General features: G+C 38.5%; 2 protein-coding genes across 5 annotated transcripts; one reads left to right on the top strand and one right to left on the bottom strand.

Moving 5' to 3' along the window:
* LOC109227492 (probable serine/threonine-protein kinase WNK4) lies at positions 15,281 to 20,045 on the top strand. Of its 4 annotated transcripts, none has more exons than XM_019392678.1 (7): positions 15,281 to 15,738; positions 16,279 to 16,544; positions 17,368 to 17,591; positions 17,945 to 18,102; positions 18,197 to 18,509; positions 18,693 to 19,031; positions 19,332 to 20,045. In XM_019392678.1, the coding sequence occupies exons 1-7, from the start codon at positions 15,649 to 15,651 to the stop codon at positions 19,841 to 19,843; spliced, it is 1,902 nt and encodes a 633-aa protein (XP_019248223.1). In that variant the 5' UTR covers positions 15,281 to 15,648; the 3' UTR covers positions 19,844 to 20,045. The 4 variants fall into 4 exon arrangements, with proteins under 4 accessions (XP_019248223.1, XP_019248224.1, XP_019248226.1 ...); XM_019392679.1 differs by having other exon boundaries at positions 15,283 to 15,738; positions 18,693 to 18,974; XM_019392681.1 differs by having other exon boundaries at positions 15,649 to 15,738; positions 16,397 to 16,544; positions 18,693 to 18,974.
* On the bottom strand, positions 20,409 to 23,731 carry LOC109227493 (codeine O-demethylase-like). Its single transcript, XM_019392683.1, has 4 exons — positions 23,469 to 23,731; positions 21,653 to 21,900; positions 21,093 to 21,420; positions 20,409 to 21,008 (listed from the first exon to the last, which is right to left on the bottom strand). The coding sequence occupies exons 1-4, from the start codon at positions 23,712 to 23,714 to the stop codon at positions 20,754 to 20,756; spliced, it is 1,077 nt and encodes a 358-aa protein (XP_019248228.1). The 5' UTR covers positions 23,715 to 23,731; the 3' UTR covers positions 20,409 to 20,753.

Raw genomic sequence — 26,271 nt, 5'->3', positions numbered from 1 at the left:
CATTCGACCTCATTCGAATTAACTCACATTCGACCTCGTTCGAATTAACTCACAGTCGACCTTATTCGGATTAACTAGACACTCGACCTCATTCGAATTAACTTATGTTCGACCTTGTTCCACTTACCACCCTCGGCCATGGACAAAACCAAAATTATTATGATTAAGGCGACCAAATGATAGAATCACACAAGACCAAGCAAAGAAGATTTAGATATATCCTTTACAAGGGCTAAACAAACTCCCACAAAAATTACAAGGGAATAACTACTCAGCAATGCCATCTCCACTATCGTCATCTCCATCAGAGTACGCATCCTCGTACCAGGCACCATGATCGATCCCATCCAAATACTCCTCACCATCACCAGTCCTCGGTGTAGCAGGGTCATAACCACTAGCGACCGAGCTGCACACGCCTTAGCACGAGCATCCTAAAAAATAGCCTCAGGAACTCTCCCCGCCGTCACCAAATCCCTGAATATGTCTAGCTAGGTCTCGGCGTGGATCCACTTCTCATAAAAATCCCGCGAAACATCGGGATAAGCAGAAGTGTGAGAGGAGGAAGGCTGAGCCAACAACTACGTCTTATCGGCCTCGAGAGCAGCGATTTGATCACCTAGGTTCGAGACCTCTTTTTCTAGCCCCCCAATTTGCTCGTCAAGTCGTGCTTCCCTAAGCATAGCCGTCTCTAAATCGTTTGCCCACTCGGACCGGAGGACACGAATCGTATCCTCCAATGCCTCCACCTTTGCCAAAGCGGCCAACCGAGCCAACTCAGCCTTCTCCAAATCTGCCATCTTCTCGACTACTTCATCACTCAAAGTGTTGGCTCTAATTGAACACTGCTCGAGCTCGCCCCGCAGAGATACCACTTGGGTCTGAAGATCCACACACCCAACCTCAACTCCCTTGCTTACTTCGAGCTCTTCCTTTTTATCTCTTAGCACCCCCTCGAGCTCGTTGCATTTAATGATGTCTCTCATAAGCTCATCATCTTTCTGCTTTAGCTCGTCTCTGATAGCTTGGAAATTACCACTCATACCGAACCGCATGCAGATCTCACGATGCTTGATGCAGTACTTCTTCTCTATTTCTTAAAAATGGCTTTACGCCTCTACTCTTGGTGACCACTCTCAATCTCCAAGATAATGGTCTAAAACAAAGAAGAAAGCAAAAGAGAAAGAAAGTCTGTCTAAAAAGAGAGAGAGAGAGAGAGAGAGAGAGAGAGAGAGAGAGAGAGAGAGAGAGAGAGAGAGAGAGAGAGAGAGAGAGAGAGAGAAAGATGCAAGACATAGAAACTCGTAAGATCGGAAAGCTTACCCTCAGGGCGAGGCTGGCTATGCCCGATGACAGGGCGACATCATTGAACGTCTCTATGGTCCTTCCCTCCGCATTAGAACAGAGGGTACCCAAGGAGGGGACCACGTCCTTCGTGTTCACCAATAGGTCACGGTCCATGGGGACTACGATGGTATGAGTAGACCCCTCCAACCTCACCTCCACCTGAGTAAATCCTTCACTCAACATCCGCACCTCCTCGGGATTAATGTCAGAACCGATTTCATAACCGTCCTTGGCAGTGCCCTTTCCTCTCTCCTCTTCCGACGAAGGAACACCGACCGGTCCCGAGGATGACGGCTCGTTTCTCAGCACGGCATCCGCAGCCTCATATAGCCCTCCAACTTCAACCGCAACCTCGAGTAAAGGAACATCTTCTACGACCCCCGTTGGCAGTGGAGTTTCGTTCATAGATTTGCGTCGCTCTCTGATGCAACCACAACCGGCTCACTATCGCTCCTTGTAGAGTCCACCTCTCTAACTGCCCCGTTGCCGATATCCACCACCATCCTCTTGAGCGTAACCTGTGAGCACGTGATTTTTGCCTTATATGAATTACTCCCATAAATTCAAAACAAAATAATTCCTTTTCAGTGTTTGCAATTTTGTGGTTTTTGTGGCATTTTCTGTTAATTGTTTGCATTTTTGTCTGTGCATTTTAATTAGTGAAAAATACAAAAATATATGTGCATTTGCATTTAGGGTCCTATTTCATATTTGTTTTTAGGTTAATTAGTTAATTAATTGTGGCAAAATATGAAGAAAATATCAAAAATAGCTCTTTCGCATTTTGACTTTTTTTTTAATTTTCGAATTTTATAGTTTTCTTTTAATTTAGGACTTAGTTAATTTTGGAGAGTGCAATTAGTTATTAATTTTGTTTTAGAGTTAAATCAGGTTTTTATTTTTGTATTTAACAAAATCTGAAAAAAAAAAGAAGAGAAAAAGAAAAAGAAAATGAAAAGAAAAATGGTCTTTAATAAAAAATAAAATTGTTTTGGCCAATTCAATTTAGCTACAGGCCCAAACCATCCTTCCTCCATTAACCCCCCCAAGTTTACCCGTTCCAACCCAGCCCAGTCTCCCCAAAACCCGGTCCATCCCTTTAAAACCCAAATTGCGTCGTTTTTATAACGGCCAATCTTGGCCATTGATTTCCGTTGATCCGACGGATGGGAACTGGGGGGGGGGGGGTTAATATATAAGTGTCTGAAACGTTACCCCCCCTCTCACTCATCTCTCTCGTTCCCCCCTCCTTTTCAGAGACGAAACCCTAATCCCACCACCAGCCGCCGCCGGAAATCGCCCTACGGTGGCGGCGAGTCTCCAATCCCAACCAAAATTACACCACAAACCCACCTTGACCCCCTCTTTCCAAATCTCCGGTCGCTTTCCCTCAAACCCCTCTAGAACTCTTCAAATCTTAGATCCACGGAGGCAGAACCCTATAGCCGCCCACTTTCTCCGGTGGCGGCGCCACCTCCAAACCGCTTCAAAATTACACCACAGAACCACCCCAACCTCCCCATCCCAAATATCCACCTAGCTGCCTTCGAACACCCCTCAAACTGCTCGAATATTAAATCAAAGCATGAGCCCTAATTCCCAAGAAGGTCTCAAGTTCGATGCTGCTTGAAGATTTGGGTCAATTTCGATTTTATTCGTGTGTTCTTATTAAGAACACACGATTAACGTCGTAATAGGACAGAAAATCCAAAGAAGTTGAAATTTCTATCCTTTCTTTCATGCGTTGGAGTCTCTGTAGGTATTTCTTTTTATCTTGTTGTTCTTTTGTTAGTTTTTCTTTCTTCTTTACTTTTTTATTTTTATTTTTTACCTTCCGTTGTCATCTGTTTCTCCCCCTTTCTTGTGGACTCTTTTGCTTCCCTAGTTTCAGAGTGTCTACATGCATTGTAGTTTTAAGAAAACCTTTTTCTCTAATTCAGTTTGTTAATCATTAATTCTAGTTCATTAGTTCGATTTTGAAATTATTTGAATTGTTTTGCTTTGTTTCTCCCCAGTTAGTCTGTTTGTACTTGGGCTGGGTGGGGGGTTCATACTTTTACGCTTAGGCTGATGATATGGGCTGGCCTTCAAAATGGGTCAGTCTAGGGTCGACTTGACCCATAACCCGTCTGAGGTTCAGGGGTAAAAATAGGCTGATTAAGAGGTAAATCGGGGAGATTACTCAAGGAATCTTTCAGTTGCAACCTGAGGAAGCTTCCTAGAAGCTGGGGTGGGGGGTTGTTATGTTAATTTGGTAATTTTATTGAGGGTAGTTGAGCAAAGAAGAGAATAAACTAGGTGTATCTAGGCAAAAAGGAAAATTGGAAAAGGGCCCATATGCAAAACTGAAAACTTCAGGCTGCCCTACTTGCCTTGCCTATAAAGGCACCCTAAACTTGCCTTGCAAGGCAGACCAAAGAAGCTAAGAGACCCAAAGAGAAGGAAAAATTCTGCAATTAACAAAACAGCTGAAAATCTTTGACAAAATACTGTTCCATTGAGTTTCAGCTTTGCAATTTGAAATCTTCATTTCCTGAATCAATTTTCTGATTGTTTTGGGTACTAAAATGGTTTGAGGTCGAGTCACTTAAGCTTGGTCTGTTGTTTGGCTGGGGTGTTGCTTGTTTGGAATTGATTCTTGGACTATTTGATCTCACTTTCTGGGCTTGAAATTGGTTTTAAACTGCTGTTGATTGCTGCTCTGTAGCTGCTGATTCCTTACCTTTTTTTTCCTTTTGTTTCTTCTACACCCAGGTACATATCTCCTGAAACCTATAATGTGATGCTCAAGTTGAAAGTAAAAAAATAATGGAAGTTTGGAGTTTTGATGTTCAGTTGTGTATGCTGTTCATATGTTAAGCTTGTTATTTGAATCCTTCTTTATGTAAAGCTTAGCTTGTTATGCTGAACATTAAGTTAGCTTAAGTTCTATGCATCTAATATGCACAATATGCGGATCCTGTTGAGTAGAGCTAGTAGTAGCTTATCTAGTTTGAATGGCTTTTCGATTACTGAGTTATGTAGATTCCACTATTTTTTTTGTAGATGCAGGTTTGGTATTGCCCTGTAGTAGTTTTGTTAGGGATATGATGTAATAATTGAACTCTTGTCACTCCTGAAGCATGGAAACTATGAAAGATTAATTGTAGGATAGTATGGATTTTTCAGTGTTTAAAAGGTTTGTTATCATGTTTGAAATGTTAGTTTAAGCTTTAAGTTTTGAGTATCATGTGAGTGTGTTTAAGCCTGACAGGCGATTTGAATTTGTTGCTACTCTACTATTAATTGGTACTTCAGCAGCTAGTCATTAGTTAATTGGATTCTTTAGTAATTTGAAGATAATTTTCTAGATTCGTTGAGTTCTATTCCATTGCAGTGCTTAAAATTCGTTTGAGGCTTAAAGATTTGAGGCTGCATATAGTTTAATTGTAAAAAATGAAGCCCTGTTTTGTGTTTAAAACCAGTGATAATTTTTGTTTGTGAAATGTTGCTTCCTTTAGGGACTCGATCTTGAGTCCCACTTTTCAGCTTCAATGCTTTCAAATTGGGCCTGCTATTGAGGTTTGGCCCAAACCTTTTTTTAAAATTGTGGTTCTTTAGCCACAGTCTGTTATTGGGCTCATCGTGATTTTGGGCTCCTATTGAGCCCAGGTTTGAAATGGAAATTGGATTCACATCAATGCTGAAATTAATTCTGATATTTGCATCCCATTTTGAATTGGGCTTTCTTCTGAGATTTGGTTTAGATCTTTTGGCTAAAATTGATAGTCCACCAATAATTGAAAAATACAGTAGGCTGTTAGATTTAAGTTTTAAAAGGAAAAAGGGTGTTTGTTTAATTATTGCGTCTTCTTAGTTCGAATTTTGATAAAACGTCTTGTGAATTCTTAGGGTTTCCTTCCTTCAACCAAGCTTCTTTAAATAATCGAGGTGTGCCGTGCCGAACAAAAATCACAATTGCACGGCCCTCGCTTTAATTAATCTTGTTTATCCTTAGAAATCGAGGTGTGCCATTTAGCGAATTTTCATGACCCAAATCCAAATCTTTATAACGTTGAATAAAATGTGTTTCGGATTGCGGGTGCATTTCATGTGACGCGATCCAAAGATATATTTTAGACGACGTTAAATCTTCTTTAAAATAAATAAAAGCGGTTCTAAAGTTAAAAATGCACATAGGTTCAAAATATTCAAAAAATCTGAGAATTATGCCAATTATAGCAGTTGAGCGACCGTGCTAGAACCACAGAACTCGGGAATGTCTAACACCTTCTCCCGGGTTAACAGAATTTCTTACCCGAATTTTTGGTTCGCGGACTGTAATACAGAGTCAACCTTTTTCTCGATTCGGGATTTGAAACTGGTGACTTGGGACACCATAAATCTCCCAAGTGGCAACTCTGAATCTTTTAATAATATAATCCCGTTTTGATTGTCCTTTAATTGGAAAAACTCCCTTTATTATGCCCTTCCGGGGGTGTAGTGAAAAAGGAGGTGTGACATAACCAAGTGCTCTTCGCTATGAGATGACTCATCAACCAAATGCAGCACATTAAGGGGCGGATTCTTAGATATTGGAGCCGCCGCTGGTCGAGTTTTTCTAGCTGAGGCCAAAGGCCGAGTTGAGTCAGATGACCGGGTAGACCCAGCTGCGCTCTCAGTCGAGGTAGATCCCTTCGCAGTTGTCGCTTGTCGGAACGCAGGAGTAGGATCCCTCGACCTCCTCGAACCTCTCCGTGCTAATGACTAAACAAGAGAACAAAATCAGTACCCACAGAGATACAATAAAAAAGACAACGACAAAGACCTGAGGAAAGCAGACTTACCGGGGGGCTTAGTTTCGAACTTCTCGCGGAAGACCGACCAGTCGCGGATACCACCGTATGAGGAAGGACCCGACTAACCCAGTCGTGAATGTCCTCAACCAAAGGAGGGGGTTCGACCTCGGCTGCGTGAAGAAAAGAGTCAATATAACAAGAGTCGAACAGCAAGAAGTACAATGAAGGGAAAAGAAAGGGTACTTACGGGCGTAGTTTTCAAAGCTCAGGGAACCCGCTTGCATTAATCATTAAGTCTTCGGTTCTGATGTAGAAGTAATTGAGCCAGAACTGGCGGTAGGCCTTATCATCCATTTTTACCACTAGGCATTTGCTGCCTAGGTGGCGGAGGTGTAACATCGTTTCCCTGTGAAAATTTGGGGCGAAAAGATGCATCAGGTGGCGGAGTGTCACCTCGACCCCGGCTAATTCCACGAATATCGAGACCATGCAGATGAGCTTGTAGATATAGGGGAAAGTTGGGTTGGGCACACACGGTAATAGTGGCAGAATTCTTCGGCCAGGGGAAGAATAGGAAAAGAGTAGCCCACATGGAAGGGGGTATGCTTAGAAGGCGCAGTACCCTGGGCGGTTTATTTGCACCGCGTCGTGCCCAGCGGGGATCAGGTCTATATGGGCAGAAATTTTGAATCTGGCCCTAAACTCAGTGAGAGCCGCCTCTGTCATCAACGACTCCGAAATTTTGGGGTCATCCTCTAGCAACTTTGAGAAATCAGACCTAGCTTTCTCCCTATGAGGAATTATTTCCTCCACCGTAGGGAAGCTCTTTTCCTCTGCAATAATGGTAGCCCTATCGTCATGAAAGGGCGTGCTCACTGCTAGTGGAACTGGATAAGATGTCCTCCTGGAAGAAGAAGATGTATTAGCCATCTTTGGTTGTTTATATGAGAAGAAAATGCATGTATAAAGGAGGTCTGAGTAGCAGAAGTTGCTGAAACCAGGAAAAACAGGGATTACAGGTGGAAACAACGAAAGCAAGAACACTGGAGAAGAAGAAAGAAAGATATAGAGGTTAGAATGCTTGAAAACACAAAGGATCAAATAGAGGGTTTTCTATCCTTATCTATAAAAAATTCAGGCACCTTAATCAAGAATACAAATCATCGACGCACAAATATCGAAACGGCAGAGGCAAGGGAAGCGACACAACCCATCGGGAAAATGTATAATAATGACGCATGATGTCATGGCGTCATTCTGAACCGACATAACGGTAAGTTATGGCTCACGAAGCTCCACGTTCCCACCTCGCCATGAGCATTATTACTCGACCTGCCCACCTAAATCTCTCAACTACGACTAGCGAAATCCGCTCATCGGGGCCGTCTGAGAGACGACCTCGATAAGCGGAGGGACTAACTGTATGGGTCAAAATCTGACTTAGGATATTCGACACGAAGTGATATTATTAAAATTAATTTGGCCGAGGTCGACTAATGATTAATGGAACTCATTGCCGAGCAGTCGATCGTGGTTGAGGTCAAGTGTCATAAGGAGCAGTAACGGCTATTTTAGTAACAGGGTTTTTGAGGGAATATTCCCTTTGTTTGTACTTTTAGGGTTAATCAGGTGTATGTCCCTTTAAATAGAAAGAGAGATCAGGTGATAGGCATGTAATATTCTTTGATAAGAACTCTTTTGAAAAGCAGACTCTCTAGATAAATACGAACATCATCTTTCTAAAGAGATTCGTTTTGTTGTTTATTCTATACTTTTCCCATCAGATCCGAGAAAAGCCTCCAATATTCTCACAGTTATTTGTCATTCATCATTGTCAGAAAGAATAATCATCCACCTCATTCAATATTGGGTGAATCATTCTTCTTATTTACATTTAGTGCCATTTATTGTTATTTAATGCTTGATATTCTCATCCTATTATTGACCTTGAAACATTAAATGCACGTTACATTAAACTTGTTCCGACACTGTTCTACTTCATCTTTATAGGCTGATTATAAATTTGAAATTATTATCTTTAACTAGAATTTACCTTTTATATATTAAATTAATTAGCTTAACCAAAGGTTCATATTTTTTGGTCATACAAAAATAATGTTGGGAAACAAAAAAATGAAGTAGGATACCGAACCTTGACACTAGGAAAAAATAAGAACCTTTACACATTTTCAAGAAGCAAAAGGGACAGAGATAAATTGTACTACCTTTAGTAAACTATTTTTTTTATTATATAAATATATTAAGTTAATCAATTGCATTTATTTATTGATATGGTCAACTATTGTTTAATAGTTAGATTGTTATGCAGTCGTGCACTGCAAATTATTAATTGATTACATGAAAATACACCCAACAGAAGTCACCTTCCTTTTGTCTTTATCTTGTCAAAGTCAAACTTGTAGGATTAAACCATTAAATGCGATTTTATAAGGGTATGCAAAAATCTAAAAAGACCGATAATATCTCATCGAAAGTATATAATATTTCTACTGGTTATTAGTACTACTAAAAACTTGTTTAGGTATTTATGTTTACATATTCTAATTGTTGAAGAAAATATTGATCGCTTAAATTAATGAGAACTTCCAAATATTTCATTTGACCTTTTACTTTAGTAGTGAATTCTGTTTTCAATAAACTGTAATAGCAAAGATTTAAGCTTTTTCATCAAACATGGGTAATAAATAAAATAAAGTTTTACAAGTAATGACACCTACTCAAAATTTGTATTAGAGTTATGAAATTTAACCCCAAAAAAACCTTAAGAGTCCTTCCCACGTAGTTAGTCGTGCCTTTTGCAATTTTTTTTTTTTTTGGTTTTTCATTCGATGTTTGGTACCCGTATTGTGGTTGGCTCGACTAAATTTTGAATCATAGCGGGAATACATTGTGGGTAAAACGCTCCCTAACAAAGGCGATTCCATATCCGGAGCTCAAACCCGAGACCTCTGGTTAAGAATGAAGAAGTATTTACCACTCCACCGCGATTCTTATAGGTACATTTTGCAATTTCATAACGGAGTGTATCTAGTTTGACAATTAATTACTCAATGATACCACGCGAGTATTAAATAAATAAAGGTCTGCCTCAATCTCAGCTACTTCTGCACCTCATTTTATTGATAATATCATAATTGTCTTCTTAATTACTACAAAGTGTAGTATCGTTTTCCAAACTAGTCTATTCAACTTATGCATAACTATACATTAGTGAAGTCAAGCTGTCAAGTGCCTACTTCCCCGGCCCCAACTCAATGAAATGGATGTTTTGTACTTGTATTCATATATGTAACGAGTCGACTGGTCGTTTTTAGAAATTGCACACAGTTCAGCAGTTTCAGGTCACGAGTAGCTTCATAGAGTGTATTATGATTTGCGTGCATCATCGGCTCAGATTTTTGAGAGATTCGGAAAGAATTTTAGGGAGTGATTCTCATTTGAGAAGCTCGAGGTTGAAAGAATTGACCAAGGTTTGACTTTTGAGTATTTGACTTCGAATTGAAGTTTCAATGGTTCAGATATGCCCGGATGGTGATTTTGTACTTAGGCGTGCGTCCGAATTTGGATTTGGAGGTCCGCAGGATAATTTGAAGCGTTTCGACAAAAATTAGAAAGTTGAAGTTTTGGAAGATTGAGAGGTTTGACCGAGAGTTGACTTTGGTGATACCGGGGTTGGAATTCGATTTCGAGAGTTGGATCAGCTTCATTATGTCATTAGGACTTGCATGCAAAATTTGACATCATTCCAGATTGATTTGGTATATTTCGGCACGAGTTTTGAAAGTTTGAAAGATTTGAAAGTTCATAAGTTCGATTCGTGGTGCAAATCGTAGCTTCAACGTTGTTTGATGTGATTTGAGACCTCGAGCGAGTTTGTGTTATGTTATGGAACTAGTTGGCATGTTTCGATGGGGGTACCGGGGGCCTCGGGCGTGTTTCGATGGGCTATGGCCCATTTCTCCATGATGTTGGACTGCTATTTTCTTGGTATCTGGTTTTCTTAATCGTGTTCACATCAATTCCTCCGCGTTCGCACAGTGTAATTTTGGAGGCAGGAATAAGTTTTCTTGGCGTTCACACACTGCTCTCAGCTATCGCGTAGGTGTGCATTTCCCTTCAACGCGTTCGCGTTTAACCGTCCACGTTCTGATTCCCTTTCGCGATTGTGTTCCCTCTTTCGTGGTCGCATAGTGCATTCCTTGGGCATCGGAATTTTCCCTCTTTGCGATCGCGTACCATTAATTTTGGACAGTAATCATTTCCTCTTCGCTATCGCAATTGAAATTCCGCGATCGGCGATGTATAAACACCTGGGCAGAATATAAAAGTATTCTATTTCGAGGGTTAGCCATTTTTATCATTTTTGGAGTTGTAAAGTGCGGTTTTGAGCGATTCTTCGTGGGTTTTTCAAGCAAATTATTTGGATAAGTGTTCTTCACCCAAAATTTATTATATTCTATGATTCTATCTTTATTTTTATCTTATAATTAGTGATGTGAGTTGAGGAAAAATGGGAATCTTTGAAGAAATCTTTTAAAATGTAAAATGATGATTTGAAGGATGAATTGATGTCGAAAATTGATAATTTTGGTATGGTTGAACTCGTATAGGAATGAGTGTTCGAGTTTTGTAAATTTTATAGGGTTCCGAGGTGCGGGCCCGGGTGGAGGGGGGATGCCTTTTTAGTTCTTATTAAAGATTGAAGCTTTATTATCCAGAAATATTTTCTATGAGTTTTATTTATGAATTGAAGTTATTTTGGCTAGATTTGAGCCGTTCAGAGGTTATTTCACTCGAGAGGTCATTTTAGAGTATCGGTCTAGCTTCTTCGAGGTAAGTGTCTTGTCTAACTTTGTGTGGGGGAAACTATCCCTTAGGAATTGGGTTAATTGTGCTATCTTGTTATGTGAAATCCGTGTGCGCAAGGTGACAAGTGGGTACACGGTCTATATGTGGTAAGTGACAGCTCAGAGTGTCTAGTCTCTTCACATGCCTTTAATTGAATTGTCATAACATGTGATTTCTCGTTGTTAATATACTCTTACATGTTGTATTTGACGCTGTTAGCACTTATTGTATCTCTTACTCGTTATTGGCCCTTATATGCCTTAGCTAAAGTTATTGTCTTCTTTATTGTCTTGTTATCCCTTAATTGTTGAATTTCTTCTATGACTCTGTGCTTATCTGCTACATGTCCTAATTGTTGTGATTGCATATTTAGTTATCGCGTGCCTTACTTGCCCTGTCATTTTGGTAAAGCTTGTTGTATTCTTTTGATTTTACGTGGTCCTTTGGTTGCCGTGTACTCGTAACCTTGATTGTAGACATTATTATAAATCAAGTTATTGAATTGTTTTGTTTATTATTATGATATTAATATGGTGGGATCGGGTTGTGCGCCGCAACAAGTGAAATAAGGGTGAACTGACATGGTGAAATAAGGGCGAATTATGATATTGATATTAAAATATTTTGTTTATTATTATGATATTGATACGGTGAGATCGGGTTGTACTACGCATCAGGTGAAATAAGGGTGAATTGATATGGTGGAATAAGGGTGAACTATGATATTGACTCTGATTATATGGTGGAATCGGGTTACACGTCGTAACATATATTTGTTTATTACTTTTGATATTCACATGGTGGAATAAGGGTGAATAGTATTGCACGGTGGGATCGGGTTGCACGCCGTAACAGTTATGTGTTTTGTATTCCCTGTTATATTGTGTTGGCTTCGGTTCTTTCGTACGAGACTCTGAGAATTTGTATTTCTTGTTTTGGTTTCCGAGGATTGAGTTATTGTCATTGACTTATCGCCTTGCCATCATTTCCTGAATTCTGTTCCTAATACTATTATCCTGGTGAATTAATTTTCAAGATGAATGTACTACGTTGAGTCATTACCTCATATCCTGTTGAGTTGTTAGTAATATAGCGATTTTATATAAAAGAATTAATAACATGCTTACCTTATGTGACTTTTAAGTTATAATTTGCCGTTTAATTCGGTACTTACTATTTCTAATAGTTGTCATGTTTCACTTTAATTGATTTATCAACTTAATCTCCTTACCCTGTCTGGTGTTTTTACTTTACTTAGAAAGGGATTGTTATTATGTTTTAATTTAATAAATTCTATGTTAAATTCAGTAGCTTATTCGATGCTGTATTTTATTTAAAAATATTATTTTTCTTCACTCAAATGATTTCTAAAATAAACTCATCTTTCTCATTGATTTTCTACTTGCTTCAGAAACTATAATTTTACTTTACGATATATAAATAAAATCTCTTGAACATCCTAATTAGTGTTTGACACGGATATTATGTACCGAGTAGCACGTGGATTTTGCTGTGCGAAGTGAGATGAAAAATGTGGGCACAAGGTGCCGTGAGTGTTAAAGGATTGGAAATTGTGTTTTATGATATGAGATTACTAGAAGTGGGATTGTTGAAATTGTGTATTAGAAATAATTTGATTGGTTGAGTTGGCATCGGTTTTCCTACTTGAGTACATTTACACTACATCCGTACCCCGACCATGTTGCTGCTGAATTACTTGGTTATCTCTCGTTGTCATTCGGGTTCCCTTCATCTTTACTACTGTTTGTAACCTGAATTCTTTCTGCTATTGGCGTTATCGTGATATTCCTTCCTTGTTAGTTTTATGTCATACTCTGCGCAAGTTTACATGTTCGGTAGGTGTCTTGACCTGTCCTCGTCACTACTCTACTAATATTAGGCTTGACACTTACTGGGTACCACTATGGTGTACTCATGGTACGCTTCTATACATTTTTGTGCAGAACCTGGTATTTCGGATCTAGTTGGTTTTGAGATTCATGCTTGTGCGGCTGGAGACTTAAAGGTACACCTGCTGGACGTTCACAAGCTCCGAAGTCACATTCTATTGTAATTATTTCTATTGTTTCCTATTAATCCGGAAGTGATGTATTTGTTATGTACAATTACTCCTAGAAAGGGCTTATAACTTGTACTGCCGATTTTGGGATATTGTATCATGTTGAGACTATTGGTTTTATTAGAAGTTTCTGGTTCATGTTCCATAGTTGCTAGTAGAATCGTTACCTTTCACCTTTCAGGATGTGTTAGGCTTACCTAGTTCTAGAGACTAGGTGCTATTACAATTACTTTGGAGAGATTTTGTATCGTAACAATAAGTGAAAGTCATTTAAAAAAATGAAGTTTAAGTTTATATCGCTCACAGTAATTTTACTTAAAGAAAAGATTATGAAAAAGTCATTAGAATGGTACTTCAATCAATTTATAATTTTAGTGTCCAGACATATCGCACTTTTGCTTGGTTGAGGCTTCCTCTCCATTCTAAGACGCAAAAGGCGATAACTCATATCAATAGAGATCGACAATTCTAAGTTCTTTATAATACTTGGTACGCATAAATTTTAAAATCTTGTATTTTTTTCTCCCATATTCATAATTGCTTCTAATCTTTTCATCCTTAAATGTACCTATCTCAGGCTTGAGTTGAGTCCACCACCTTAGTCATTTCATCTTTTCAAAATACCACCTTAGTCATTTTATCACTTCATAAAATAAATAAAAATCTAACTTAAAGATTTGTCTATTTTTTCGAATTGGCATAGTTTAATATTGTGCCGTTCATCTATCCATGCCTTGGTAGATAGATTTATCTAGTACTTGTTGTTGGTGCGAGGTGGCAGGTATCCCATGGAATTAGTCGAGGTGTGTCGCAAACTGGCCTGGACACCACGGTTATAAAAAATAAAATAAAATCTTCTTCTTTCAATAATTATTGATCCATAACCGATACTGAACGAGATTCGTGCAGTAATATCCGATTGAGGGAGAATATTACACCCCCCTATCTGTCATGCATAACCGTTTACTGCGTCTCCCGAGGTCTAGAAGTTACTCTCGGTCTAAGATGCGTCGTTTTACCATATCCGATGTCGGATATATCGTTCATTTTGCCTAGGTCTCGATATGAGGGGTTTCTGGCCTCGATTATAATCACGTCGATCTGGGCTTTCCCTTCGTTCTCTCATCGGGGAATCGGAGAAATTTTTTCCCCTGGTTTTACCCGTACAGCGGCGGAAAGTTCCATATTGGGGGGGGGGATAAAATGCTCCCTAACAAAGGTAACTTCATACCTAGAGCTCGAATCTAAAATTTTTGATTAAGAATGAAGGAGTATTTACCCGTCCACCACAACTCTTATTGGTGCATTTTGCAATTTCATAATGCAGTGTATCTAGTTTGACAATTAATTGGTCTATGATGCCACACGAGTATTAAATAAATGAAGGTGTACCTCAATCTCACCTACTTCTGCATCTCATTTTATTGATAATTTCATAATTGTCTTCTTAATTACTACAAATTGGAGTAATGTTTTCAAAACTAGTCTATTCAACTTATGCATAAAACAACACATTAGTGAAGTTAAGTTGTCAAGTGCCAACTTCCCCTGCCCCAACTCCATAAAATGAATGTTGTGTACTTGTATTCATATAAGTGAAAGCCATTTTAAAAAAAATTATAGCGCTCACAGTACTTTTACCTAAAGAAAAGATTATAAAAAAGCCATTAAAATAGTACTTGAATCAATTTATATTTCGAGTGTACTTCTGCTTGGTTGAAGCTTCCTCTCCATTCTAAGACGCAAAAGGCAATAACTCATATCAGTATAGATCGACAATTCTAAGTTTTTTATAATATTTGGTAACCCATAAATTTTAAAATTCTTCTACTTTTTTTCTCCCATATTCACAGTTGCCTCTAATTTTCTCATCCTTAAATGTACCTATCTCAGGCTTGTGTCCACCACCTTAGTCATTTCATCTTTTTGAAATATCACCTTAGTCATTTTATCATTACATAAATAAAATAAAATAAAAATCTAACCTAAAGATTTGGCCTTTCCTATATTCCTTTTTGTCACTCTTTTTTCTCTCTCACCAGGTCCCTAGAGTCACCAAATTTGTCCTCTAATTAAATTATATGCTTTTTCTTCCTATTTTTCCTCAAGAAACTCCAATTCTTGGCCAAAAAAATCTCACCTTTTTATCATTTTCCAACCAAAAAAAAAAAAGAAGAAAATAATCTGACCCTACTGGTTCTAACTTATGTACCAGCATTTTCACTTGTGCTATTCTTGCTGTCAAATCAGAATACACTCATTCATCACATTAATTTGTCTCATTTCTCAATCAAATGTTTGCCAACAATTACTACTTCTCAAAACTATTTTGTCTTCTCTTTGGTTTCTTCTCTGAAACATCCTGGGATTTAATTACTATATACAGAATACAAAACACCTCTTTTACTTAGTCATAAACTACAAAACTTTTAGCTACCCACGTAACTCTTTTATAAGTAGATCACAAAAAAAAAAAAAAAAAAAAAAAGGAAAGAGTAATTAACTACCCTTTTCAAGTTTCAACTTATACCAACTTTCTTGATTAACTGAAATTCTTGTAAGAATCAATTCAATATGTATAAGGGAAGATTTTCAGAAAATTGTAAAGAATCAGAGGATGATCTTAGATATGTTGAAATTGATCCTACTTGTCGTTATGGACGTGTAAGTAATTTTTAACCTTAGTTTTTCTTTTAAAGCTTCAATCTTTTTGGTTTCTTATTGCATGTTATAAAACTTAAACTGGTTTTATGACAGTATTTGGTTGATCAATTATGCATGTACAATTAAAGTTACTATCTTTGTTGTAATTTATTGTAAGTTGATTCAATTTTTTCTTTAAAGCTTCAAACTTTTTGCCTTTTAGTTGCATGTTATAATCCTTAAAATGCTTTTGATGATAGTAATTTGGTTTTTCGTCTACTCTCTAGCCTTCTCTAGCCTAGGGTCTATCGGAAACAGCCTCTCTGTCCTCCCGGCAGGGGTAAGGTCTGCTCCCAGACTCCACTTGTGGGAACTTACTGAATTTGTTGTTGTTGTTGTTGTTGTTGTTGATTTGGTTGATCAATTACGCATGTACAATTCTTGATTTGTTGAGTTCCATAAATGGGAACAGAGAAAGTTACTATTTTTGTGTGAGTAGAGTAAATTATGTGTGATTCTTGATTATGTTTGATGTTTGGGTTTTAATGCATGGGCGGACAGTTCGAGGAAGTTTTGGGAAAAGGGGCAATGAAAACAGTGTATAGAGCAATTGATGAGTTGCTAGGTATGGAAATGGCATGGAACCAAATTAAACTAAATGATTTGCTTCATTCACCAGAGGATATGGAGAGGCTTTATTCTGAAGTTCATCTGCTTAGTACCCTCAATCATCATTCTATCATGAGATTCTATACTTCTTGGATTGATGTTGAACACAGGACCTTCAATTTCATTACCGAAATGTTCACTTCCGGTACTCTCCGAGGGTAATGCTCTCTTCCTTGTTCTGGTTTTGTCAAGAATGGTTAAAATTTATGCTCTGTATCTGGCAAGTTAAATGCAGTGACGACTACGAAATTTAGAGTATGTGGGTTCTACTTTTTGGAGGGGAGCCTTGGCGTAATTGGTAAAGTTAGTGCCATGTGACCAGGAGGTCACGGGTTCGAGCGGTGGAAACAGCCTCTTGTTGAAATGCAGGGTAAGGCGGTGTACAATAGACCATTGTGGTCCATTCCCGCGCATAGTGGGAGCTTAGTGCACCGAGCTGCCCTTGGGTTCTACTCTGTATATATGTGCCAATTTTCTTTTTTTTACATACACACATATATAGTTCAAGCTAGACGCATTGAGTTATGTCGAATACGCTGCGTCTAGTGTAGATCCATTACTGGTTAGTGTTGCACCTAATTTGCAACCTAGTGGGATTTTGTTAAAGCGGGCTTGAGGCCGCATGTGAGGGCCTTGGACTTAAAGGTCCCAATTTCGAGTACGGTTAGTTGTTGAAATACTAATTGATTTTTTTTCTCTTTAGGTTGTAGCATAGATGCTAGGGAAAGAGAAAATAAAAGAATTAAGGGAATCCTACAAAGGATCTGATACCTTGCTTCTGTAATGTCTTATGAAAAAAATAAACAAAGAATTTGAGATTTGAGTTTCTGGTGAGCATTGAAATTAATTAACACGACCTAAATATCTGTGGCGGATTCGCTGACGGGGATACATGGATGTCCCATTTCTGCTGGTTGATTCTGATTTATTGGTAAAACTATTACAAGATAAGAAAATCACTGATCATTTCATTGAATGCAGATACAGAAAGAAGTATCAGCAAGTAGACATTCGAGCTATAAAGAATTGGGCACGCCAAATACTGGAAGGCCTTGTTTATTTACACGAACATGATCCACCAGTTATCCATCGAGACCTAAAGTGTGATAACATATTTGTTAATGGTCATCTTGGACAAGTGAAGATTGGGGACCTGGGCTTAGCTGCAATTCTTCGTGGATCACAGCGAGCGCACAGTGTTATAGGTACTTCATCTCCCAATTCCCTTTTTCCTTGCTGGAACCTTTGTGGTCAATCTGTTATTCATCTCCTGTGTAGCCAAATATCTCATCACGCCTTAATATGTAGATGGAAATGAATTTTGGTGAATCAAGCTCTGTGGTCCGGCCCTTCTCCCGACCCTGCGCATAGCTGGAGCTTAGTGCATCGGGCTACCCTTAAGCTCTGTGGTCTTCCAAAGTCAATTTTTATCTAGACTGGCCTTGATTTTGAGACTTTTCTCTATATAAAATTCAATCAAATCTGAGATGCATTAGTGTTTTGTAAAACATTCCACGTTTACTACTGACTGTTTATTGTTTCTGTTCATGTGCAATAGGGACACCTGAGTTCATGGCACCAGAACTATACGAGGAGAACTACAATGAGCTAGTTGATGTATATTCATTTGGCATGTGCATGTTAGAGATGCTTACTGGTGAATATCCATACAGTGAATGTGTTAACCCCGCACAAATATACAAAAAAGTGACCTCTGTAAGATGCTGTCTCTCTCTTTTAATAAGATCTTTTCGGAAGTTTTTGTCAGTCAATCAGAAATTTACATAATTATCTTTTTTGCCTCACTCAGGGTAAGAGGCCTAGGGCATTTTATAAAGTCCAAGATTTGGATGCACAAAGGTTTATTAGGAAATGCTTGGAGCCAGCATCAAAAAGATTATCAGCTAAAGAACTAATGGTTGATCCGTTCCTTGTATTTGATAATGTGGATGGTAAGTCGGTAACAATGATGCAACTTCCAAAGCCTTTCTTGAATGATAAAATTGCTATCGAGGACCTCCACTTGAATGACGACGCTCCAAGGACTAATATGACCATCACGGGGAAACTGAACCCTGAAGACGATACCATTTTAATTAAAGTGCAGATTGCGGATAAAGAAGGTATTTGCTGCTCTTCATCTTAAACAAATTTCTGTTTCCTATGACTTCAGCTTTGTTCTTGAAGAATTAGGACGGATTATAAAAGAAAAACGAATATTATTAGTCCAGTTTCTACACAAATGCATGAAGCTGAAGTATTAATGCTACAAATGAGGCTAAACTTAAACCAATCTGTCCATGCAGGTGATGTTAGGAATGTTTATTTCCCATTCGACATTGTGACTGACACCCCCACGGAGGTTGCAAATGAAATGGTGAAGGAATTAGATATAACAGACTGGAAGCCACATGAAATAGCTAATATGATCGATGGAGAGATATCTGGCCTGGTACCTCAGTGGAAGAAATGGAATCAGTTTGAATCCGCTGATTACCATGTGCTAAGCTATAAAGACGACGATAATGATCACCATAACCCGTTCCAAGGTTTCTCATCTTGCTCATCTTCCCAAGTGTCATTGTCAGGTCTGCTCTCCTCTCAAGTGATTGACACAAACACCAATGGTCCTCATTGGCTTCATGGTATTATGATTTATCTAATCTAGTGTAATATTACCAATTCCACGTACGTCGTCTTTGCTCTATTGTTAGCAGATTTTGTTTGATGAACTTGAATAAACCACTTATCTTAGTTGAGTTATAATAAAGAACCAGCAGCATTTCTGCATTTTCCGATCTGATTAAAATACCATGAGGTGATTGTTTATATGTTTATCGCTTTTATTTGGCCTTATTATTTTGACTGAATGTTTAACTATTTCTTTGTATTGAATGTTTAACTGTTTGATTTACATCTGATCAAGTCATCGCCTACTCTTGCAGGTGATATGTTTGATGGCACCAGCTCTCAAAGCTCATCGCACTCTGCAAATTATTCCAACTTCAATTACTTCTCTGATGATGAGAATGATCCTGTGACCACCTCTACAAAACAAAGTCAGCCAGCTACTGCAATTAACCACCATACTTCCCGGTTTTGTCCCGGGGAAAACTCAAGCACCGGGCAGTCTTTAGCAAGAATGTGCTACAAGCAGTGCAAAGATATGCTAGAATTAAAAGGAACTTCTTCCACTTCTAAAGAGAAGGGCAAAGTTGATGCCCGTAGACTAACAAGGAACAAGTCCTTAGTGGATATGCGCAGCCAGTTGCTGCACAAGACATTGGTGGAGGAAGTGCACAAGAGACGATTGTTCAAGACGGTTGGTGCTGTGGAAAATATTGGGTTTCAACAACCTTATGAGGATTCAAGGAGTCTTCGATCGATGAATTGTACTTATTCCATGAGATTATTGAGTGATAGTAAGGGACAAGGTCACAAACCAAGAAGACATTGATTTCTTCTCCTGAGTACTTAAATGTACGAGGATATATACATATGCTAGTTTTAAGCAGATCCGAGTTTTGAATTAGGCAGGTGTAAATGACAATAAAAGTGTTTGTTCAAATTTTGTACATTTGTATCTTATAGCAATGTAAGAATAAACAACCTCTTGCGCTTATATGGTTTCATTAATAGAATTCCAAAGGTACCTAGCAGATGAAGTGCTACATCTAATTGCTTTATGTATGTATTATTATTGGTATCATGGTACGATATCATCACCTATACCTTATGCAAGATTCTTTCGGCTATTCCACAATTTCTAGGTAAATTGCGGGAGCAAGTGGACAGAAACTTTCGGTCTGTAATGTATCTAAATTCAGGGAAAAATACTCATACTTTCTCCAATTTCCATGGTGAACAAGATTCAACTACTCTAACTCCTCTTATTTTCATTTCAGTGCAGGTTGAAGTTGGAGAGAAATAGATACTTCTATTCAGGCAAAGGAAGTTGCAGTGTCTCCACTTTCCAGGGTGAACAAGATTCAACTACTTTAACGAGCTACTACAGGTTGGACTTAGAGAGAAATATATACTTCTAGAGTTTAAGTTATATACACCGTCAGTGTAAGAACATTTTACACCATCAGGTCACCTTACATGCTATAGCAAATAACCTATCTTGTTTTCAAGATTACAAATCCCATATTTTAAGGAGACTTACGTGTAAATATCCTTTCGGTGACCTGATAGTGCAAAATTTCTTTATACTGCAGGTGTATGTAACTTAAACTCATACTTCTATTATTGAAAGAAAGTGGTACTAAACAGAAGAAAAATTAGACAGTGTTGAAAAAATTACGAATTAAAATACAAATCGAGAAAGAAGGAACTGAAATTGATGCTCTCTTAGCTTTTTGTTATCAGCTATCGAGTTCTTTGCATATCATTGCTGCTTCTATAGGTCTTCTCCCGCGCTGATAGTTTTGGAAGAAGAGTTCACCATAATTCTTAATGTTCTTGTACACTCTCGGCGTTTCCTCATTGATAAGTTTTTCCACTGGTCCAATCTCAACATCTACATCTGGCATAATGAAAACAGCAAGAGTGTTTCTTTCTCTTTCTGTGTTCGTCACCACCCTGTGCACGGGGCTCTTAAAAATGCCATTGCTCATAATCTGCAAGAAACACAACAATTCTGAGAATTTTACATGCTGTACAATATTTGAGATTTAACAACTCTGTCCTAAAGATCGATATACCTCAACTTGATCTCCAACATTAATGAGGATACCATATGGGACAACGGGCACTCTAAACCATTGATCATCTTTTAGAACTTGAAGCCCTTCAACTTCTTTGTCTTGCAACAGGAGAGTAATGGCTGATCCATCAGCATGTGGTTTGACTCCGAGTACAACATCAGGCCTTGGGCATGGAGGATAGAAGTTGAATCGTGCAACCATCATTCCTCGTTCTCCACACTGGTCCAGAAAGCAGTTCTCCTCCAAGTTCAATGACGTAGCTATGGCCTTTAGGAGGGACTCACTCAACAGCTTCATATTCTTGATATATTCTTCAAAAACTTCCCTGCCAAGTAAGGTAATCTTATTAGCCCTATGCTTCTAATTTCTTCATTTCAGAGTAAAAAGGGCAGCCCAGTGCACTAAGCTCCCGCTATGCGCGGGGTCCGGGAAAGGGCCGGACTACAAGGGTCTATTATATGCAGCCCTGCATTTCTCCAAGAGACTATTTCCACGGCTTGAACCCGTGACCTCCTGATTACATGGCAACAACTTTACCATAAGGAGAGAACACATACCTAAAACATTCAGGTTTTTGGGGCCAGAATTGGAGTTTCCTTATGTCTTTAGGCATCACATTTAGATACAATCTGTCGGTCCAATCAAGTGTTTGCTTTTCTGAAAGAACTGAATCATTTCCGTATCCTTCAATGTCATCGACTGTTCTGGCATATTTAAGCTTCTCTTCAGTTGGAAGTGCAAAGAACTGTTTGCTAATATCACGCACTTTGTCAAGAAATGAATCTGCTATTCCATGATTTATGACCTGAATTTCAAATATTACCCCATACATATGTTACTCTTAAATGGATATTGCAACTAATAGTGCAGAGAGCAAATAGATAGCTTACAAATAGAATGATTTAAGTACCCCCTCTTTTCATTCACTTTCATATCTTCTTCTTTTTACTACTTTGATATCATCCCCTTGTGACAATCTTTTTCTTTTACTATCTTAGATGCAGTAACGTTTACTATAATTTTGTTTTCCACATTTTCACTCACTTCTTTTATTGGGATCCTCTGAAGTTTGAGTTCTACTTTCCTTTTCTGTCAATCACAAGCCAAGGAAAAAAAAAACATTTCCAACAACAACAAACCCAGTGAGCTCCCACAAGTGGGGTTTGGGGAGGGTAGTGTGTAGACAGACCTTACCCCTACCCGGGAAGACAGAGAGGTTGTTTTCGATAGACCCTCGGCAAAGGATTAGATGAACAGAAGCATAGGCCACAAGTACTAACAACATAAGTATATTAAAAAAACCAAAGCGAAAGGTCTACGTACACACTACCTTCCCAGACCTCACAGTGTGGGATAATACTGTGAGATAATACTGGGTATGTTGTTGTTGTTGTTGTTCTAAAAAAACCAAAGCGAAAGCTACCAATCAAACAACAAGTAAAGATAGCAGTGTACGAGTAAAAAGGATATCATACTAATACTAATGCTATAGGTCTGAGAAAGAAAAGAGCACCACGCTCGACTACCTACTAGCCTTCTACCTTAATCCTCGCCCTCCACACCCTCCTATAAGGGACATGTCACGCTAAGCTCCAGCTGCGTCAAGTACTGCCTAATCACTTCTCCTTAATACTTATTCGACCTACCTCTACCCCTCCTCATACCCATTGTGGCTAACCTCTCACACCTCCTAACTGGGGCATCAATGCTTCTCCTCTTCACATGCCTGAACCATTTCAGCCTCGCCTCCCGCATCTTATCATCTACGGAGGCCACTCTCGCCTTTTCCTGAATAACTTTATTCCTAATCTTATCAAATTTGGAAAAAAAAATTGGAAAGAAAAACATTTCCAAGATTACAAAATGCTCTTAAACAACAATAACAACAAACCCAGTAGTTTCCCACAAGTGGGGTCTGGGAAGGGTAAGATGTATGCAGCCTTACCCCTAAAAAAAATTATTGTGGTCAACTGTGACAACACTGCTAACAATGAAATTAGTTGAACTTAAAAAACACTTGATTTTGATATATGGTTCCACATTTCAGGCAAGAGACAGTCCTATGTCAAGATAATCCCACCTTTGGAACATTTTGGTAATACTCCCAAATAATGACTTTGTAAGCCGAACGATACAGTCACTTAACTTAGGTCGATATAAGCCAGAGACAGACCTACGTTAAGATAATCACCTTGTTCTAGCCTAAGTTGATCTAGACCAGAGACAAACCTACGTCAAGATAATCACCTTGTTCTAGCCGATCTTAATATTAGTATTTTTTTAATGGATTGCCATTTCAAGGAATGCTCGTGTTGGACTTCTTATGTCGGGATATAGATCAAATAATAAATACTTAAGTACTCAAAGTCAGACCTGGAAACAGCCACAAGACTTGAGACCGGATTGAAGTTTGTTGAGCTCTTGTTCGCGGGCGGGGGAATGGGATGATGAAATGATAAGACTAAGATCAACTTCTGGTACATCCAGCAGTGGAGGAAATGTATTGATTGAGCCTTGTGTATGAATATACTTTTCTGGAATTTGATTGCTGTTTGCCAGTTCTTGAACTGACTTGAAAACTGTTTCTACCTTTGCAACAGGAGGAAGAGTTTCAGCCATGGTTTCTGTAAGAAGTAAAATCTAGGTTAGTTGCAGATCTTGTTGTTTGCTTCTTTTTTTCGTTTTTAACAGTTGATGTAATTCCCAAGAAAAAACCACATGAACTAGAAGAGGTGGTTTGACTTTTTTAGTAGCTGGAAAAATACAGTCATCGATTAGTCATAAAATGGATTTTTTAATGGGATACTGCACTATTTTCTTGGTTTCCATATTAATATTGATACTAGTGAATTTGACCTAGCGATCCTCCTGATAGGGAAAATACAATTTTTATATTCATACACCCGAAATATTGTTAGAAAATACAATTGGTTCCCCCTCCCCCCTCCCTCCCCCGTACAAATATAAGGGATAGAAGTTTTATTCCTTCATCTCCCGCGGCGAATATAAAAAAATATTAGTAGGTGATTTTTTTTTAACTACCTAAACTTTGGTGGATAGATTCACTCGTACTTGTTGTGATAGGAGGTAGCAGATACTCAATAAATATTCAAAATACGTCATAAAAACAAAAGAAATCAAATTCCTTCATCTTGGTTTTTGATGTTTTATATTTCAATACCACACAAGAGGGGAGGGGGATGATTTGTGTAGTGACCGATTTTTCGCTTAACCTGATTCTGGAAGGACCTGGTTCTTTTAAGTGTTCCTTAACCTACTATTACAGAAATAGTAAATGCGAAAAGTAAAGAACACAAGTATTTTACGTGGAAAATACCTGGCTCAAAAGGTGAAAAAAACCACGACCTACTTTCCAGTAGGATTTTTCCAAACTCTCCACTAAAATTACTGAGCCAAAAACTGCATTTACAAAAACTCTTTTGTAAACCTAGGATTAACTCGAATCCCGTTGTAGCACACAACCTCTAACTGTTACGACAACTTCAAGTTAACTCTAACTTGAATACTCTGAGTACATATTACAATTGCCTCTAGATAAAGCTGAAAGGTACAATATGAAAACACCTACTACAATTGAACTAGAATAAAAGACAGACACTTAGCACTGGTTCTTCTATCTGGTTCATGTAGCTTCAGGTTTGCACACTAGAATCACACACGAACTGCTTGCAAAATTGCCTTGCTATTTTGCTCTCAATTCACGTTTAACTTCTGCGTTTGTGTAACAACTGTAATGTGCGAACATCCTGCAATTTATAGAGTTAGTAGATGAAGACATAACTAGAGTTCTAATGCTATTCTTCCTTGGTGGAAGAGTTCTAGTTGATTTCAACTTCTAACTCCTGGATAGTGTTCTCTTTGATTAAGGAGTCCTTATCCTTATCAATTATGCAACTTTTTCGATCAGGAGATATCAAGAATACCAAGTTAAGCTTATCTCCTTCACGTGCATCCCACATGCCCGAATCTGCCCGTTTCTATGCACACAAGGGATGGACCTGGAGGGATGGACCTGGAGGAATGGACCTGGTTCATGCCTGAGCTTCCTTTGTCAATCTTCAAAACAAACCTTTACTTGGGCCAAAAAATTTCCCCTTTTTGATGATGACAAACTTTGTGTTTTTTCATAAGCTTAGGCCCTGTTTCAACTCAGCTCAACACCAACACAATGTTAGAAACTATTTTTCTTTTATCTACTTATCATCAAGGACCTATGTTCATTAGGTTATAAACATCACTGTTCAAAGTATAAAGCGTGTAAAGCACAACTTTTTTTCCCCTTAGGTCATCATCGAAAGTTGCATAAATATGAGATAACCAGATTTTAAAACTTACTCATGTCCACTGGGGCTACTTCAAATGCAATCATGGATTAATCATCATAGATCAAGCTAAGAATTTTAAATCAAAGAATATAAACAAATAGTTAGAGCAAAAAACATTGAATTTCATTGATGATTGATAAGATTCTACCACAAAGCATAAGAAGAAATAAAAACTGAAAACATGAGCAAAGAAACAAAAAGTCCCGAGCTGGCTCACTAGTTTGATCTACACTAGGCTAGGAGGCTTAAGGCTGGGAAGAACTAGGTGCTTGGTTTTTGGCTTGGAGGAGTTTTAGCATATCCTAAAGAATGCCATCATTCTTTTCTTTTTCTCTTGCCAGCTCAGTTCTGAGAGCATCTCTCTCAGTTTTCACCTCAACCAACCTCTTCTTCAACCTTTCAATCTCAGCATCCTTAGCCCACTTTCTTGCACCAAGGCTTTGACCTTGGTATTCACTGGTACCTTCTTGGATGAACCAGTTTCTTTAGGAGTGGCATTGACTTCATAATAGCAAGCAAGCGGAGTATTAACCCCAAAATTATCCTAGCTTGTACTAATCTCCCACTTATTCATTGGTACCTTGAAATGTGCAAGTACAGTTGTGAGAATGAAGCCATAGGGAATGACATGAGTTTTAACCCTATCAGTAGGTCCGCAAGGGTTTCCTGTTCAGATGGAACAGGTTTATTTATATTTTTCCCAAGTTGAACCAACCCCTCAGCAGGTTTACCCGACCCACTTCCCCCTGTTTTGCTTACACTTCTTCTATTTCAGTAAATTCCTCTCCCCAAACAACCATTGCACCAGTTTCTTTTGTTAGACCAACAGG

This window comes from Nicotiana attenuata, chromosome 6, assembly GCF_001879085.1.
Source record: "Nicotiana attenuata strain UT chromosome 6, NIATTr2, whole genome shotgun sequence".
Lineage (NCBI taxonomy): Eukaryota > Viridiplantae > Streptophyta > Magnoliopsida > Solanales > Solanaceae > Nicotiana > Nicotiana attenuata.
This window is presented reverse-complemented; position numbering and strand designations above follow the sequence as displayed.

Bases quoted from the DNA above. Each gene is read 5' to 3' on its own strand.
- LOC109227492 (XM_019392678.1), top strand. From the start codon at position 15,649: ATGTATAAGGGAAGATTTTCAGAAAATTGTAAAGAATCAGAGGATGAT. The intron at 15,739-16,278 runs GTAAGTAATTTT...ATGGGCGGACAG, and splicing joins CTACTTGTCGTTATGGACGT to TTCGAGGAAGTTTTGGGAAA. The intron at 19,032-19,331 runs GTATTATGATTT...CTACTCTTGCAG, and splicing joins TGGTCCTCATTGGCTTCATG to GTGATATGTTTGATGGCACC.
- LOC109227493 (XM_019392683.1), bottom strand. From the start codon at position 23,714: ATGGCTGAAACTCTTCCTCCTGTTGCAAAGGTAGAAACAGTTTTCAAG. The intron at 21,901-23,468 runs GTCTGACTTTGA...TTTGAAATTCAG, and splicing joins AGTCTTGTGGCTGTTTCCAG to GTCATAAATCATGGAATAGC. The intron at 21,421-21,652 runs GTATGTGTTCTC...CTTACTTGGCAG, and splicing joins CAAAAACCTGAATGTTTTAG to GGAAGTTTTTGAAGAATATA.